We start from the raw sequence: 17,913 nt of genomic DNA on the forward strand, positions 1-17,913 counted from the left end.
TTGGTCTACTCTTATAGCGAAGGAAGTCATATTTATTTATTTATTTAAAATATAAGTAATTGTGATATCGATAATAGGGGAACAAGGGTAATTCGAATAGCGGGGAAAACCGCAGAGCTTTTTGTAAAAAGAAAGTTTTTTTTTTTTAAAAAAAAAATTCACGAATTATTGTGTTTCATGAATTGTTATGTTTCAGTCTATTGCTAGGTTCCCATTTGCGGAGCTTTTTATAGAAAATATTCTAACAAATTTGGATGAAGACAGCATTAGATGTGGAGAGAGACAAGATCCAACAAATTTTCGGAATTCAACACCATAATTAACTTATACGACCAAATCTAAAAAACGAAGCTAAGACATGAAATCATTTGGTCCCAATAATTCATCACCTGCAGGCGGAGATGTTTGCTTTCTTATAATAGCCAAGATGATGCCTAACTAGAAAACAACATGGTACGGAGATCAATAATTCTCCCATCGTCTTTGTTCTTCTTCACGAGAACATGTCGAGGTTCCCAAATCTGGAGACTCCTTGTGGAGATGGAAAGGCATTAGAAAAATGTATATAAAACTTAAGTGCAATTACAGAATCCCTAACTGGGTGGATGACCCCTAGGACTACCATACGATATTTTTTTTTTTTTACAAGATATTCTAAAATGTTTAGCGCTTAGAAATGCTGCAATTTTACAACACACCATCATCAACCTGTACTATCCAAATGGTAATCTGAATCTTTTAGCATGTCAAGGGTTACTACTTCAGGACGCATCATCATCAAGCCATGCTCCTGTTGTAAGTATCGACCTACGCTAAGCCACATGGTGTTGAAACTTGCGTGTTCTTATAGAAGGCCATTAGAATGACCTCCTATATATCTATATATATATTGCAGTAAGGCCAACTTGCATTTAAAATGACTGCAAAATAATTTGCAACTGCTTGAGTTGGTATCCTAATTTTAAAAAAAGAGAGAAATCTTTGGTTCATCTCGATCAAAGCCTTAACACCACATCCCATGTCATCGTCCCCCCCCTCTCTCTCACCGAATCTCCACGGCTACGCCCCACCGAACCTCTCAGTGACATCTCATGGAATCTCTGTAATCCATAACCTGTCAAACATCCCTTAACCTCTCTCACCCACAGCTTGCCAAATCTTTCCGGTTATGCATCGCCAGAACTCCCCTGACCTCTTTGCCCATGTCTTGGCCCAAGTCCCCAACCGTGCCCTATGGGGCCTGGCTATGATACCCAGGATCAGGGAATTGGGGGGTTCAATATCAAATACAAATAGTGGGATAAAAAGGTCATACCTGCATTGCATTTCAAAATATTCTACAAAATTGCACTGACATGAATATGCTACAAATTTTGATAGAATACCGACAAATGTGCTGTGATATTGGTGTGTTTGTGCTGTGCATGCATGTTTGAGTTAGGGAATAGATCTGATCAATTTCCAGACTTCAGCATGTTCTTGTAATCCAGGAATGTCCCTGAAAACGGTGTGACCTTGCCCTCTGATACGACCCACAGCTCGCCAACACTCCCGGATATTAGATGTTCATCATGGCTTACCTGGCACCATATAATAAGAACAGAACAAATGTAAGTTTCCCTCAGAGAAAATTGTGCATTACTGTAACCTCAACAGCTGTGGTGCCGGCTATACCATTAGCACTCCTCCTTGGAAGAGAACAAGACCCTGGATCAGTGCCTCAACAGCATCCAAATCCTGCAACACAAGATCACACACTTCAATGAGCATTGACTGATTTCATACAGGAAACATTTTCTACAAGTAGAAGGCTGGACGTAGCCACATCCATCACATCTGAAGGGGTCAACCATCTCCCACATTTATCCCTTTTGCTTTATTAAAAATTTCAGATATGAATTTTTTGAAAGAAGGCATCTAACAATTGTGAATAATACATATGAATCATAGAAGTGGGCTTTCATGTCAAGAGCTAGCAGGTCAATAATAAGGCCCAAAGAGCTTAGATGGTTGCAAGAAATGTGAATGTGTAACAGCACATACAAAGAAATACATAAAAGTTAAAACCACATCCATGAATTGGAGAGTTCTGCCAGACGTGCACAACAAGTTTGTGCATCTTTCCATTTTGGTAGTAACGCTTTTGCTTGCCTGTGAAGGCAAAACAAAGGTGGAAAATGCAGCAGCTAGAAAGGAGGGGCAGGGTGGCATCACACTGCAATTTGAAAATCACCCAACCAAGAAGTCTTTCCAGGTAACCGATCACTAATATTTGAACTCAAACCATCACTTCCACTCTTGCTAAGCTGCTCCAGAAGATATCTACATCTCACCAAGATACCCTTGAGAAAAATTTAAATGGTAAACATCGAAGGGAATTAAGGGTCAATGCTTTAACAACTGACAATAGCCAGACCCAGCATGCCATGGTGAGCCATCACCAAGCTGAACTAGGAAAACCCATTCCGTAGTTGGCATTTTCAACAAATAGTTATGAGTTATCCCGGTAACCTTTTCTGAAAACCATTTCAAGCACTTTGATAGAACGTTAAGAGAGTAAAGCCATAATTTTGTTCATTCGGGCCTAAATTGCAATGATAGCAGACTCCTATAAAGAACCAAAGGATTCATTATTGTGATATTTCAGATCCAACCAAAACAAAACAGAAAGAGTAAAAGTCAAAATTTCTCCATCAAAAATCACTACCTTTTTTAAGGAAGAAAGCCATTATCCACATACCAATTAGCATATGGACAAACAAACACAACACCATATAGCCAAAAAAGATCACACAATTCAATATGAACACATCAGATCATGCACGGACGATATATGCTTATGGATGGAAGCTGCAGTGCAGGCATATCCATTTATTGACTCAAAAAGACACAAGCTGAGGTATACCCTTATATAAGGATGGAAGTTCCAACAGACGGATGAAGAAACAGACAACAGCAGAGGCAATAAAGTGCAATCTATCACAATCCACTATGAACCTTCAACAACATGGTTAGCATATAGTCTGACGAGCTGAAAAAGTTCACAAAATTTTTACCTGTGTCCCATCAAAAGGCAGTTGCTTGGTCGGCACACCTAGGTTGCAGTTGGTTGTAGAATAGGTTCGGACAGGATAAATGCCTTTTATTCAGATAAGTGCGGATATATTCTGTGGGATAGGATTTTATGTTTTTGGTTATGCATGAGATATCCCATAGGAAATAAAGTTGATGTGGTTTGGTTGGAAGATAAGTGCATGAACAAGTTCCTGTTTTATAGGCACTCGATGAAACTGCCAGTGGCCAAGTCAGGAGGAGAATGACGTATTAAAGATGCCAGGACTAAAACGGTAATTAGGCAAACCCCAATTACAATGGAATAAAACTATTCAACCCAAAGTTCACTGATCAGAAAAAAAAAAGGGAGGGATATCACCCACTTATTCCAGTACTAAACGCAGCCGGAGCCAATAAATTCCAGCTTTTGCTTGCAATACAACATGCAAGATCGCCAGCAATTGAAGAATTTCTGGAATTATACCAACTATATCTCACTTGAGGACGAGAAGTTCACCAATGTGATACCATCACCCAAATATTATTCATAATGTCCTTCGACATGACTGCAGTATCCATCAAAGATTCCATTCTCTATTAAAGCCACAGGCCTCCTCCAACCCCTTATCACAGAAATGTCGGTTCTCCCTCAAGAGTGATCTCTAAAATCCACCATGCTTTCCTACTTTCTTCATGCTTTCCAATAATTATGCATAATGAATTTTCACGTACTCTGATTGTACCGAGTAATGGGATACCCCCCCCCCCTTCATCAACAAACTAAAATCCTGCCTCGCCCCCCCTACAAAGTCTAACTGATGGCTCAATAAAGAATCATGTGATGCACCTACAATAACATCCGCCATTACCTCTACCAGAAGGAACCAACACAGCATTGAAATCCAAAGCCATACCAATGATCTCCCAAAAACTTAATTATTTTTCTGAGCATACTTGCTTCCCTGACAAAAATGCAGGACTCAACCATATAAGCATCATTTGTGTCGATCAATAAAACCCTCTTCAATCCAGAGCATCACCATAAAGTGAAAGTTCCCACCAATCGTGAACCTATTCCATCACAATCCAGATAACAGTGCACTTGACTCAAGCTCGGAAATCAAATCACAAATAGAGAATATGTCAAATCTTAATGTCTTCGAGAGACAACTTTTAGGAATTTCTAGGTATGACCTACCATGAAACAAATTTGACCACCACCACCATCCATTCGTTATAATCAGGGGGGCCTTGCAACCTTCAAGGCATCAACCCCTCAACAGTCATCCAGATCCACTTTCTGGTCATCACCTACTTTAAAGGCCTCATGAGCTTGACAGTGAAGATCAGTCCTAACCTCCAAAGTAATGTATTAAGCACTTGCACTCTTGCATGCACTTCCCCACCCAATTTGCCACTACTAGGTTCCCAAGACCTTCACATCCATCCCATCAATAACAAACTTGTGGCGCCGCAATTATACTACTGTCTGTCCAAAGTTGTACTTTGTGATCATGCAATTCTAGCAAGAACACAAGCTGCATTCTGCCTTAAGCAAGAGTGCAACATATATGTCATATCCCTTACCACCTTCATGTATTCGAAATCTAGCATCATCAAACAACAGCCATCACCATTAGAAACCTAGATACCCCTGCAGATGCAAAACCTAGAGCAAGGAAGTCAATCTAAGAAGGAAAATGTGCATCAAATGTTGCAGTTCTGTGGGCAAGTTTCTAAGATGACATTTCATTATCAAGTGACAAAATTTTCCTCCTCCGAACAAGAAGAATGCCTCACATCAGTCGGCCATTCACAATCCAACTGTGAAGTGGAAGTAACGAATTGAACAATCCTATATGATCTCAAAACCAGACTGAATCAAGTTAAAGACCTCTGAGTGGAAGAACTGTATCCGATCATATGAGCATATCGAACAACTCCTCATATACTAATGAAAGAATCGCCGTTCAATCTGGCCTATGGAATAGAAGCGATGATTTCACTTGAGATCGGATTACCATCAGCAAGAGTAAAGCAATATAATGAACCAAGCAATTCAGAATGTCGAAGAGCCGATCTAGACTTACTTCAGAAGTCCGATAGCAGGCTCAAGTTCGGATGGCAGCATATCGACAAGAGTAGCCCGGTATTATAATGCAAAAGTTAAGCCGAAAGTCTTCCTTTTAGCTTATGGTAGAGCAATGCTAAATGGATATTCAAAGAACTCAGAGGAATCTAGAGATGGAGATTTAACTTCAAAGACATTACTCATCTTGATGTGTTGGTTTATGTCTATACAGTACTATATCAAAGTAAATTAGTTTTCATGAGAAACTTAATTTGATGCTTCCATAGTCCACATTTTAAGCATTCAGCTTTATAATACATATAATATGAGTGACAGAAAGAACAAATATGATCATCAACTAGATATACTTACAAGATGGTTTGATGGCTCATCAAGCAATATAATGTGGGGTTTTTTGAAGGTGATCTTTGAAAATGCAACCCTGCTTTTCTGACCACCTGAAAAATGGGGAAAATTCAGATGATCTTAAATTTGGACAAAACATTGATAGCAACATGCACACAATCAACATCTACTAAAAATGGTCTAGAGACTACATCGATTTGTTTTTGTTTTCAAAAAAAATCAGTGAGCATAAAGATCATTGAAGTTAACTGGTCAATTTATGCATGTTGTAGTAAGCCATTAATCCTTACCTGACAGAGTGTACATTGGCTGGAGTGCAAGATTTCCCGTAATACCAAATGAACCCAAATGAGCTCTAAGTTTCTGTTCAGGTACTCCCTGCAAAAAGCAGATGTCATCTTAAGTGGTTTCTTCTAACAAATTCTCTCAAGTAATGACACTTTCACTGAAAAAATTCTGCAACAATTGATGGAGATAATAAAATTAAACTGTGATAGTGAAGAGTCCTATTCCTTTGATAACGTACTGGTTTATTTAACCTCAGTGAATAAGAATATTGATTGCAAATTAAGTGAACTAAAAAAATGAGCAATAGAATAAGGGTAGTTTAGTTACAATCAGCTACATGCACACTTGCCAGGGCAATCTCCCATGTTGGAACCCCTGATAGCAAGTTTAAATGATAGGCCGTGATTCAAACTCCATGGCCATTCAGCTGGGAATTCTACTATATGAATACCCAAATGCACTACTACTGGCATCATAGCAATGAAAATATTACTATTGTTTTCCTTACTGATCCCTGCTCGCATTTCAAGCCACTGCAACTTACCTAGAATAACAGTTAATACGCCCTCTTTGGAAAACATTCTACTCTACAACCGTGTATCATCACATGGGGGAAACAAATGGGTGGAGCCACATGTTAGTGCTCATGGTTGATATATTCAAGATAATTATGTATTTACAAAATAATGCCTCAATTCATCCTATTTCATTAGATCCAGGATGTGATATAGTTCCGAAGGATGAACTGGATATGGATTATGGACAGTTACAATAAGATTTCATTCTTGAGAAAAATCCATTTTTTGATTTATTTCATCTACTCCATGGGAACAAAGGGGGATACACATTGCACTAGAAAATCCTTGCTATCCACCTACCCATGAGTGTCAATAGAGGAATAAGGAGCAATAGTCCCAATGCTATTACATCAATTTCTAAGTTTTCAATGTCCTTTATCAAACCAAGATCTGAACAAACTTTTGATGGGAAAAAGAAACTTGGGCAAAAATCAAAATAATGCTCTCTACTTACAGGGTAGCATCGCATCATATAGAGAAGGGGATTTGAAGATAGGTCGAGCCCATCGACATGGTGTTGGCTAAATACAGCCATACGAACCTGTGGAAAGGTAATTGAAAGATTTTAATTCCTTACAGAATACCAGAAATGAGTCAAAAAACTATCTAAATGAACCAATATTAGCAATTTATGGGTTATATGAAAATATATTGCATCAAAGAAAATACATAAGGGAATATAGGAAATTGAAAAGGATGGTATCAATAGACTACCAAGTAAAGCATATAAGAATAAAGTCAACTGGATCACCATTTCATAAGATCTCACACACATTTGTTACTGAAATGCATCTACATCCACTAGTTAGATGCCTGCAGAATGCATGTATCAGTGTATGTTCCTTCCCAATTAATCTAGCAGCCTTCACTATTAATTGCTCTTCCATAAACACCAATAAAGGAGCTTTATAGGAATGGATAAGAATTTTTTGCATAAAGAGTTTTTGCCTTGGTTCAAAACTCTTTAGCAATTGAGATAAGGTTTAACAATTGAACAGCTCAAATCCACACCCATCTAGAACGAAGTTTATAAACTGAATTAACATGAGCAGAGCTTTTTAGTTTTCGTGCAAAAGAATTAAGCTTAAGTTAAATTGTCAATAACTTAGATTTACCATGATCCTATTCTCATATTCAGCTCATATTTTGATAAATCCACAAATTAGCTGGTTTTGTAAACTGTGGTCATATCAGAAACACTCAGGGAAGAATGACGGAATAGGATTTTCTATCAAAATTTCATTAAAGTGCAATGGACATTTTTAGATTATCCATTTACAAGCTATGAAGTAAAAATAATAATAATACTTGATATAGTTTTTGTCTATAACAATGAATCATTTATTATAAAAAAGGGTGGCCTAGTACACGATGCACCTGCCATTGGGGGGTCTGCAAGGGATCAGATGTAAACATCCTTACACCAGCAATAGGAGAGGCTGTTTCCGTATTTTGAACCCATTATATCCAGATCATGATGGAGCAACCTTACCCTTGCATCAAGGAACACCCTCAATATTAACTCATTTATTGTCACTTTTATTTACCTTATGTGCATACGCACATGCACATAAAGGCAGCTTATGCACAACCAAAGAAATATTTGACTCTGAAATTGTGTGACTGCAGACAGGATCATAATCTTTGTTGTAATGAGAAACGACCCTCACTGTACCACAACAAAAGTTACAAAACCAATATTAACTGGATTTACTTCCGGTACTGTAGCAGGGGACAAAACACCAGAAGGGAAAACACAGTCTTTGTAGATTAGGAGAAAAAAACATTGGAAGGACAAATATTACCTTTGCAGAACGAAACACGGTTCCAGAAGTTGGTTGAAGTTCTCCGGATATTAACTTGAGTAAGGTGGACTTGCCAATGCCATTTGGACCAACCACTGTGATAAATTTAAATTACTAAATTAAGGGGGGAAGAACAAAGAATGATGAGATAGTAGACATCATAACCATGATATGAAGCACTTACACTATGTAAGAGAATAAAATCATATGGATTCAAACATGTTAGACCACACAAAAGTAGTCTCATACGACATACCTATTCCATGACAATCAGCCTAAAATAAGCTGATAAAATAACTTAAAAGAGCAAGCAGATTAATGCAAGTCAAAATTAAATGACAGCAATCACAAGAAGGCTTTTCAATGGACATCTAAAAAGGTTCTATTCTTTTCCTCTCCCCCTCAACTATAATGGACATATGGATATTCTTTCTCTGTGCGTGCGTGCATGCATGTTTTTTTTTTTTGGGAGGTTTTGTTGGGGGGGTGGATCTATCAAATTACAGAGAACGCATCCTCAGCAAAAGAAGATTACATTCTAATTTGATATATAAGCATGAGAGAGTCATTGATTCTTACTTGCAATGCGACTGTCAAGGTCTATGCCAAAATTCAAGTTTTTAAACAAGATGGGCCCTCCTGGATAACCAAATGATGCATCGCTGCAACCAAACATGACATGTTCAGTAAAATATTCATAAAAACTCAGACCACTAAAATAATCGAGTAAAAAAGGATTGGACAGGATTAACATAGTAAGGAACATGTCATGCTAAAGGGCTTATCATTTCTAATTTAAAGGAGAATGGAACAAACAACTACATATAGCTAAAGCTTTACAAAATGGAACCTGAAACTTATAATTGGAGGCCCTGGTCTGTCATCTGGGGTTGGGAACTCAAATTTGTAGCTGGGAAGGGAAAAAAAAAAGGCTTAGCATATGGAAGACAGAAACAAATGATCTGCAATATTGAAGATCAAATTGGAAATTAGAAGAACGGATACTCTGGATCATTGACGACAGCATCTACATGACCCATTCGGTCCAATGCCTGAATCATTCATAACATGAGTCAACAATGACAAAAATGCATGACCATGTATTTTAAGTAAATATAGCATAATTACAACCTAGAACTCTTGGGAATAAATTAGCCAAGCCAACTAGCAAGGGTAAACAGACACCCAATAAAAAGAAGAAGAAGAAAGAAAGAGACAAGCACCTTGATTCTTGACTGAACAAGGGATGCCCGTTTTGCATTGTACCGAAATTTGTCGATGAAAGCCTGCATAGCAAAGCTTACAGTTTACATTTTCTGTAAGTGAAGAAATGACTTTACCAATTATCATCGTTCCAGTCCAAAAATAATATAATTTACAGAACACCTGTTCCACATCAGATGAAAGAAAAAGGGGAACAACATACTATGGTGGATGCTTAGGCCTCTTCCTAGAATGCACATGGTGCAAAATTTAGTGATTTATCATTTATACCACTAGCCTGCCAGTTCTTTCTCATTTGGACTACTTACAAGTATATGGCCAGATATCTTGACAGAAAAGAACATAAATGATAGGTACTCCATTTCTTAAGAAGAAAACAGTCAATGAAATAGTTAGATAAATCAGTTTCTTTGATACAGGAAACAAATTTTTTGCTGTGTGTATAATTTAGATTGAACAGAAGCATATTTCATCCCATTAACAATATCAAATATAGATTCCCCTCATAAAAATAAATAAATAACTGATGAACAAGGCAATAAATATCATCTATCAAAAGTCAGTATCTGAAAAGGACAATAATTCCATATTGCCAAATATCCCTCCCAAGGATAAAATATTATCCATAAACTTGATCTCTTCTCCCCCCCCTCTATGTTGGAAACAATATGATGGAAGAAGGCAAACAGTATGTGCAATAGAACTTGATGTACTGAACCAAATTTTACCAAACAGGGCATTGAATGCTTCTAGAAGCCTTCACTACTATATGCAGTGGAATTCCATGCATTGAACAATAGGTTTCAGCTAATATCCTACAGAATCTGGATAAGAAAACTGTTTTGACACCAGTAATGCATATGTACAGCAGGGGTGTCTTTTTGGTGGCAGACCTGCATGTGGGCCCTAGCCTTTTCGTTCGATTCGAAGGCCTTCTGTTGATTTTTGAGCTGCTCTTCACGTGTCTTCTCAAACGTATCATAGTCCCCTTTGTAAGTAGTCAGCTTTTGTCCATGTAAATGGATAATATCTGTAACTACCTGGATAAGATCGGGAAATAATCATCACAACAAAAAATATATTTTCTGCTTCATACTAAAGCTAGATGGATAAAAACAACTTCATTTTGAGGAAATGTTACACCAGAGATCAATTAAAAATATACCGTATTCAAAAACTCTCTAGCATGAGAAACCACAATAAATGTCTTGGGCCATCTAACCAGATATGATTCCAGCCATAATACGGCATGAAGATCAAGATGGTTCTGCAAAAATGAAACATTTAATGCAACTCTCCCAAAGAACCAGAAGAATCTAAGGCATATCATATTCACAAATTACCGTTGGTTCATCAAGTAGTAGTAAATCAGGCTCAATAAACAGAGCACGTGCAAGAGCTATTCGCATCCGCCATCCACCTGAAAATGTTTTCGTAGGCTTCCGCTGCATTTCTGGAGTAAAGCTAAGACCCTGAAAGTTTTCAATTTCATTACAAGATCCTATACAGCTAAGGCAGCAGCAATAATTTTGAAGCAAATGGTGAAAAACATATGCTTAATGAAACTAAGTGATAAAATATTTTTACTTTTATACCTAATTAAATGTTTATGTACATGCCTGTGTGTTGCTGACATTAGCACATGCATGCACATATAGATGTTCATCTGTGCTTATATGCATATGCATGCAACAATCTAAAAGAGAAAAAAATGTTGCATGCATGTATGAACGGCATGATGAATTATATATCACTCCAGTAAATAACTGAAAGGGAACAAAGAACAGCAACAAAGCAATGGGAGCATAAAGTGTTGATTCTTCAGTCCAGAAAATTCAGCACCAATACTGCCAACCAGCATAAATACCACAACTCCTTAACCGTCAGTATAAAACCAGGCAAAATCTGTTTTATTTTGGTTTTTACAAAGTAAAACTACTCAGACAAAAGCATTTTTTTCAATATTTCCATCTTTTTTTTGGGGGGGGAGTGGGAGGATGCCAAATCAACTCAGGCCCTTTTGATGTCATAAAAAAGACAAGTGACACACACCAAACATACATTCAAACATAACATTTTTTTTTTCCTTTTGCAATATTAACACTTTCTTCTGTGGTAAACAAGTGAATTCAAGCTAGCAGCAAGCAACCATTTCACAAGATGATAACATGAAAAATCTTCAGCCTCCCTCGAAAAAAGAGCTGCCAAACTTGCCAAAAACATATCTTAACGAATAACTTGTTGTCAATTGAGAGCACACTGTATTTTTTTCACCTTCTTTTCTATCCTCAAAGCCAATAAGAAGATAACCTAAACTATGAATCCTTGTTATCACATGGGCGTAAGCTTAGCATACTTGTAGCAAGAAATTCATAAGAAGGCCATTTTTCTTTAGACTTGAGTATCATAGGACCTGCAATTCATGAGATTTTTAGATATCTATCCATTTACCATAATGTTTTGCTTCCTTGTTCAGATACTTATCCTGATATTTTCGTATGGTCTATTTCTAACGGCCAAGAACAAGTGTTAACAAAAAACATGATGCCTTAATAAATGAGAAATAGATATAGAAAACTCTTAACTGGACATGTTCAAATCCGAAACAATAAAAATACCTTCATTCAGTAAATAACTTGCAATGAATTAGTAAATGATAAAGGTCAACAGAGACTTGATGGGTCTAAATTACTAACCGCCAAAATCGAAGCAGCACGGGACTCTGCAGAATCAGCATCAATAAACTCAAGCCTTTTGTATATCTCTTCGAGTCTTTTTGAAATAGCATTTTTGTCCATTGAACCATTAGCCTTGGAATTACTCTTTCCTGTTTCTTCATCATCTTCTAGATCTCTCTTCCGGACAACAGCATATGTGTCAGTGCATTAAGTGATGCAGAAAACAAATACTAAAGCAAAGTGACTATGCAGAACTAAAGAAAGTATGTCGACCAGTAAAATTTTATAATACACAATAACACTATTAAACCTGTTGTGAAAGTAGATGAGCTTCTTCTTCCAAGAGTTGAATTCTCTCAATATCAGAGTTCAGGACACACTGCAGGGCTGTTGTGTCGTCTCCCTCAACTTCTTGCTCCACATGTAGTATTTGGCAGTTCTTAGGAATACCATCAATAGCATGCATAGCCATATGCCTCAGGAAAGAAGTTTTACCGGTACCATTTCTCCCAACAAGACCTGATAATAAAGAAGCATGAAAAGGTGTAAGTCTGCAAGAGAATCGATCTTAAGAATTCTATCAACTTTTTATATCACCATTTGAAATAGAAACATGCTCAAATAGGAAAAAAGTGTGGCAGACATTTGCAAATATAAATTTTAAATGAGGATCAAAGATAGTAGTAGTTATTATTCCTTTTCTCCTTGATTACAAGCTACAGCATTCTAAAAGATACTAATGCTGGCCTAACAAGCCGACTCTACAAACAAGCTAACATCAACCACTTCTGCAATCCACGAGATATACTTCCATTTTTAGTATTCTAATCATGAAATATTTATACACACTTTCCCACAATAAGAATGTTTAATCTATCATTATTTTCACTATTTCCATTGTTATAGTTTATGCATCACGTTTTCTCTTTGAATTCATTTTCAAAACTCAGCAGAGACACTGAAGAACCCAAAATGCAAGATCTGTCTTTCTTTTCACAGCCAAATTGTACTTCCAGAGAATATTTCCGTGGTGACAATTTATAATCATGGCAAGACAAGTTGGATTCCTTTTTCCTTCATTTTAATGATCAGTGGCTGACTATATTGCATTAACTTTGTGGGATGGTAAAACAAAAACCAACAACTTTTAGATACGATGGCATGCATATAGAGAATGCACAAGAATATGATCACCATTAATAATCAAGAGCATATAAACTATTAAATATAAAAATTATAAGGCTGTTATTTGTCCAAATTTTATATAGAAGTTGTATTTTGTTAGAATATTTGGAAAGCATGAACATAGCTTATGTAAATGCTGTCCTTTTCTTTTCCTTGTCACTGGATATTTAAGCACATGTGCCAGTCTCACTGATATAATGGAAATGGGGAAATGACAGCATAAAACGTTCATTACACGCAGCAGTGTCATTAAGGAGAAACAGATGTATATAAGATCCGGTGACACATGACTAGGTTAAGCATTTGCAAGATGACCGACAAGAACTCTTTGTGAATAGTGGGACAAACTAGCAAATCAAACAACTCGCCATCAATGGAAGTTCTCCACAATGTTTTCTACTTTATGGAAAAAAAGATTGAGAACAAATTGGGCATTAACAAAGTCAAAGGGAGATATCATCACCTTGGAGGCAACAACAAGCAAACAGCTTAGGTAGCCACATCCTAGTTTTTTTCCTAAGAACATGAACAATGACTGCTGTAGAACACTACTGAACCAGAACAGAAATGGGAGAAACTTACATTCCAACCTTTCTCTAATTCAGTGACAGCATAGAAAATATATTTTTACAAACATTGATTTTGAATTAAATATAGGTGGTCTTACTATGTGCCCAAACCCTATTCCTCAATCAGGTTTAAAGATACATGAAACATAGCCTGCCAAGTTCGAGGGATAGAGTTTGAACCCATATCATGCCATTGGCACATTAATCACGTTACTGACAGACCATCAACATAACAAGAAAAGTACATGACTTTCCTAGAGTAACAAGCTGGGAAATTAAGTCACTTAACTACCATCCATCATCTGATGATAGAAAATACAAGATGGGTAACTACAAATTGTATGAATCAGAAACTGACCATAGTGCCTTCCAAATGAAAGAGTCACTGAAACATCTGTGATAAGATCACGACCACCAACCGAAACAGTAAAGTTCTCCATATGGATATCCCTGACAGCTGACCCCTCATTTCCACCATGATTTACGCATACAACAGGCATCCCTGCTCTAACTGCCTCCATCTCCGCCAAATGCATTTGATATTGAGCCTGATCAGCAAAAGGTACCAGAATAAAGCGAAAGCCAAATGACAGCACAAGTAGCCGAACTCAAATGTTATTATGAAACATAACAATAAGCCCCAGGACTTGTTGACAGGTCTTTAGACTTCCAAGATTGGTAAAGCCAATCAATACAGAAACTGCAGACTTTACAGGAGGTAATAGTTTTCACATAAATGTCCTAAGGAAAACTAAGTGAATTGTATCAATTTAATAACCACTGGATAAAACTGAATAGGGAAATCATATTCAGAGTTTGCATTCATTGCACTTACCTGTCTCTGCCGCTCCTCTTTCCTCTTTCTTCTATCAAGCTTTGCTTTATCACGTTCCGAGAGCACTGGACCATCAAGTGCCTCCGGCTGTTTCTTTCGGGTTTCAGTCTCGTCCATCCCATCATACATCCGCAAAGGTGTGGCTAGACTTCTAACAGCTTCTTTAGGTTTCACTAGCCCATGTTTTCCAAACTTCTCTGAAATTTTGCTGCAGACCTGTATTTTCATGATAAGCGAAAGAAAACATATATCACAATGTTGAATAAAGCAAAGCTAGACATACAAATGCATTCTTCTTTGTAAAACATAGAAAAAGAGAGTTCTTGCTCGGTAATATCACACACATCCCTGGCATTAACATCCTGACATAAAAAGTACAATAGTCTTCTCCTCTATGGAAAAGAGTGGGAAGAGTTGAAAAGAAAAGAGATAAGTAAGAGGATAGGAAGAAGAAGACAGCCCCAGAATTCCTTACAATACCAAATTCTCCACCATGCATAAAAGGAAAATAGAAATTAATAAATTTGTGACAAGGAAGAAACCTTGACCATAGCTGGTGGGTTTTTTAAATGCTACTCTGACACGTGACATGGTTATCAAGCATCCAAGTGTCTAAAAGAATCAGAAACAGCAATCTTCCAAAAGTTGGACAACTAGTACACCTTTGTATCTTATAATGCATGTCTAAATATGTGCCAGTATAGGCATATAATAAATAATGAGCTAGACCTCCACTAGTTAATTTCATTAAAATTGGTAAAATGGTCACCAATTATTTTTTTCAGAATAAAGAACTTTCATATAAGAGTGTCAAATGTAAACACATAATGATGATGGCATCATAATTTAGAGTGTTCAAGAATGTCATGAAGTCTATCGAGTGTCCAGCTGTCCGACACCACTGCTGGATCTGAGGAGGGTCAGATATGTGCAGTCATGCATATGTGAACGGAGAGGCTGTTTCCGTTTTGAATCCGTGACCTCCAGGTTATAATGTAGCAGCCTTACCACTGAGACAAGGCTCACCCTCTGGAACACTTCTTCCCATCTATTCCTTCTAGGGGGAAAAAAAGTAAATAATAACACTAATAATGAACCTCGACCAATCTGCCATTAGAAATTAATAATGCAACCAAAATAAACCCCAAATTGAGGACTGCTATACATTGATATTTTGTCTTGCTTGCCCAGAAACAATTACCTGCATAAAAGAGAATTTTACACCATAATTTGCTTTCAAACCATCAAAAGCGTCAATTGGCAGCAACAGAAACACAAACATTTCCAGGAAACTAACTTTCTACACGAATTTAGACCAGATTTAAAACAATCCTCGCATTGCGACAGATGAAGAAAATAACTGAATTGTAGTTTTTTTTTTTTTTAAGTTCACATAAGCAAATAAACAAATCGATCAAGAACAATAAACAGACCACGATCGGCGTGAAAAGAGGAGAGGTTTTGCAAGCACAGAGATTGGAACGATGAGGGAATACCAAGTGGCCCTCGGCGTCGTCCCGGACACAGCCAGAGTCGACGAGAAGCTCGCCGACGGCCTCGAAGGCGCCGTCGCCGTCGATCCCGAAGTCGAAGTCCTCGTCAGCGAGGACGTTGATGATGTAATCGATTATGGGCTGGTCGACGTCGCGCGCCCGGTCGCCGAGCACCTCCTGCACCACCGAGCTCGCCACCTCCGCCATCACGCCCTCTCCCTCCGCCGCCGCTCCGGTCGTGTAGTGATATGGGCGTGCCAAAAGGGTTTGGCCCGAGATCAAGAAGGAGCGTTGTGGTGACTCGCGCGTCAGTTTAAAGCTACGTGGACTTGAGCGAACGGCGGTGCAAAGGATAGCGGGTTCGGAAGACGGGTCGGATGCGAGTTTGGTAATCGGATAATCCGACAAAGCCTTGCCGTTAGATTTATGATGGGTGCCCACGCGTTGCCAGCTAACCTAACTGCATGTAGCAATTAGGAGGGTTTGATTTATAACTAAAATTAAATAAATTAAAATCGAAATAGTTTGGAATCAGAATTGGAATGGTCAAATCTTCAAAGGTTTGGTTTATGATCGGAATCGGAATCGAAATCAGAATCGAAATGAAATTTGAATCCATAAAAGAGAGTAAGGATTGAGTTCTATATAGATTGAGCCATTTTTATTTATTTGGAATCAAAATCAAAATGGAACTCTTTCAATCAAATTATTAGAATAAGATCATCCATTCTGATTACGATTCCAGACCCCTATTCCCTCAATCAAACACCCTCTAATTGAGTTGATAAAGGATATATGTGTCGAATACCAATGATTTCGGGCTTCTCTAGACTATTTTTAAAATATATATATATATATATATATATATATATATATATATATATATATATATATATATATATATATATATATATATATATATATATATATGAGCAAGTGACGTTGTACATTCTCTTGCATTGACACAAAATGAGGGGAGACAAAGGATAAAGCTATCCATAAACATGAGTATTGCTAAGTGTATATGTTATCCACAATTTAAGCTATCCCATAAGCATGAGTATAGCAATTTAAGCTATCCACATAAGTATGAATTTATCACGTGAATGCCATGTGAATCAAAAATATTCTACAAAATATTATTTAATTAAATAAAAAAATATTATGATATTAAAGAATTAAATTGAAGCTCATATATATGAATTAAATGATGTGATTAAAATCACTTTTGCAATTAAATGATGTAATCAACAATATGAATTAATATCAAAAATTTGAATAAACATAATTTTGTCAAATTAATTTATTAATTTAAAAAATAATTATTTTTAGAAAATAAGTAATAATATGATCTAGAACTCGCACACAATGATAGGCAAAGATATGGTAATCAAGATTTTAAATCTTGTGGGGACTGTCTTGATTTTTTTATAGAACAGAATGTGCCACTGTCCCACTCCATCTTGATACTTGAAACAAAGATGTCCCAAAATATCCTGATCGAGATATTACGATGATGGCGGGACAGTCCTTTCTCGATACATGAGATGGTAATTTATCTCGATGTCCCGTTGGATGCCCCAACGAGATTTGAATCATTGGTGGTACCACCAGACCTACTAACACCTCTCAATTGATTTTTGGTATGAAAAGTGATTTTTAGTATGAAAAGTGCAGCTTAGATTCCAATCTCACCAGCCCACACTAGCTACTGGCCGTTGCACCTTCATTCCTAACAGTTTCTATAAAACCATTTAATACACCTTT

General features: G+C 37.1%; 1 protein-coding gene across 1 annotated transcript; it reads right to left on the reverse strand.

Moving 5' to 3' along the window:
• Window positions 1-1,301: 1,301 nt before the first annotated feature.
• Window positions 1,302-16,429, reverse strand: LOC105059011 (ABC transporter F family member 3). The gene is made up of 18 exons (XM_073250183.1): window positions 16,150-16,429; window positions 14,654-14,869; window positions 14,177-14,366; window positions 12,375-12,583; window positions 12,083-12,241; window positions 10,730-10,858; window positions 10,552-10,653; window positions 10,280-10,426; window positions 9,386-9,448; window positions 9,168-9,214; window positions 9,013-9,072; window positions 8,742-8,824; window positions 8,163-8,257; window positions 6,812-6,898; window positions 5,782-5,869; window positions 5,498-5,583; window positions 1,675-1,737; window positions 1,302-1,580 (listed from the first exon to the last, which is right to left on the reverse strand). The coding sequence occupies exons 1-18, from the start codon at window positions 16,351-16,353 to the stop codon at window positions 1,455-1,457; spliced, it is 2,154 nt and encodes a 717-aa protein (XP_073106284.1). The 5' UTR covers window positions 16,354-16,429; the 3' UTR covers window positions 1,302-1,454.
• Window positions 16,430-17,913: the final 1,484 nt, after the last annotated feature.

Source organism: Elaeis guineensis, chromosome 16, assembly GCF_000442705.2.
Source record: "Elaeis guineensis isolate ETL-2024a chromosome 16, EG11, whole genome shotgun sequence".
NCBI classification, from domain to species: domain Eukaryota; kingdom Viridiplantae; phylum Streptophyta; class Magnoliopsida; order Arecales; family Arecaceae; genus Elaeis; species Elaeis guineensis.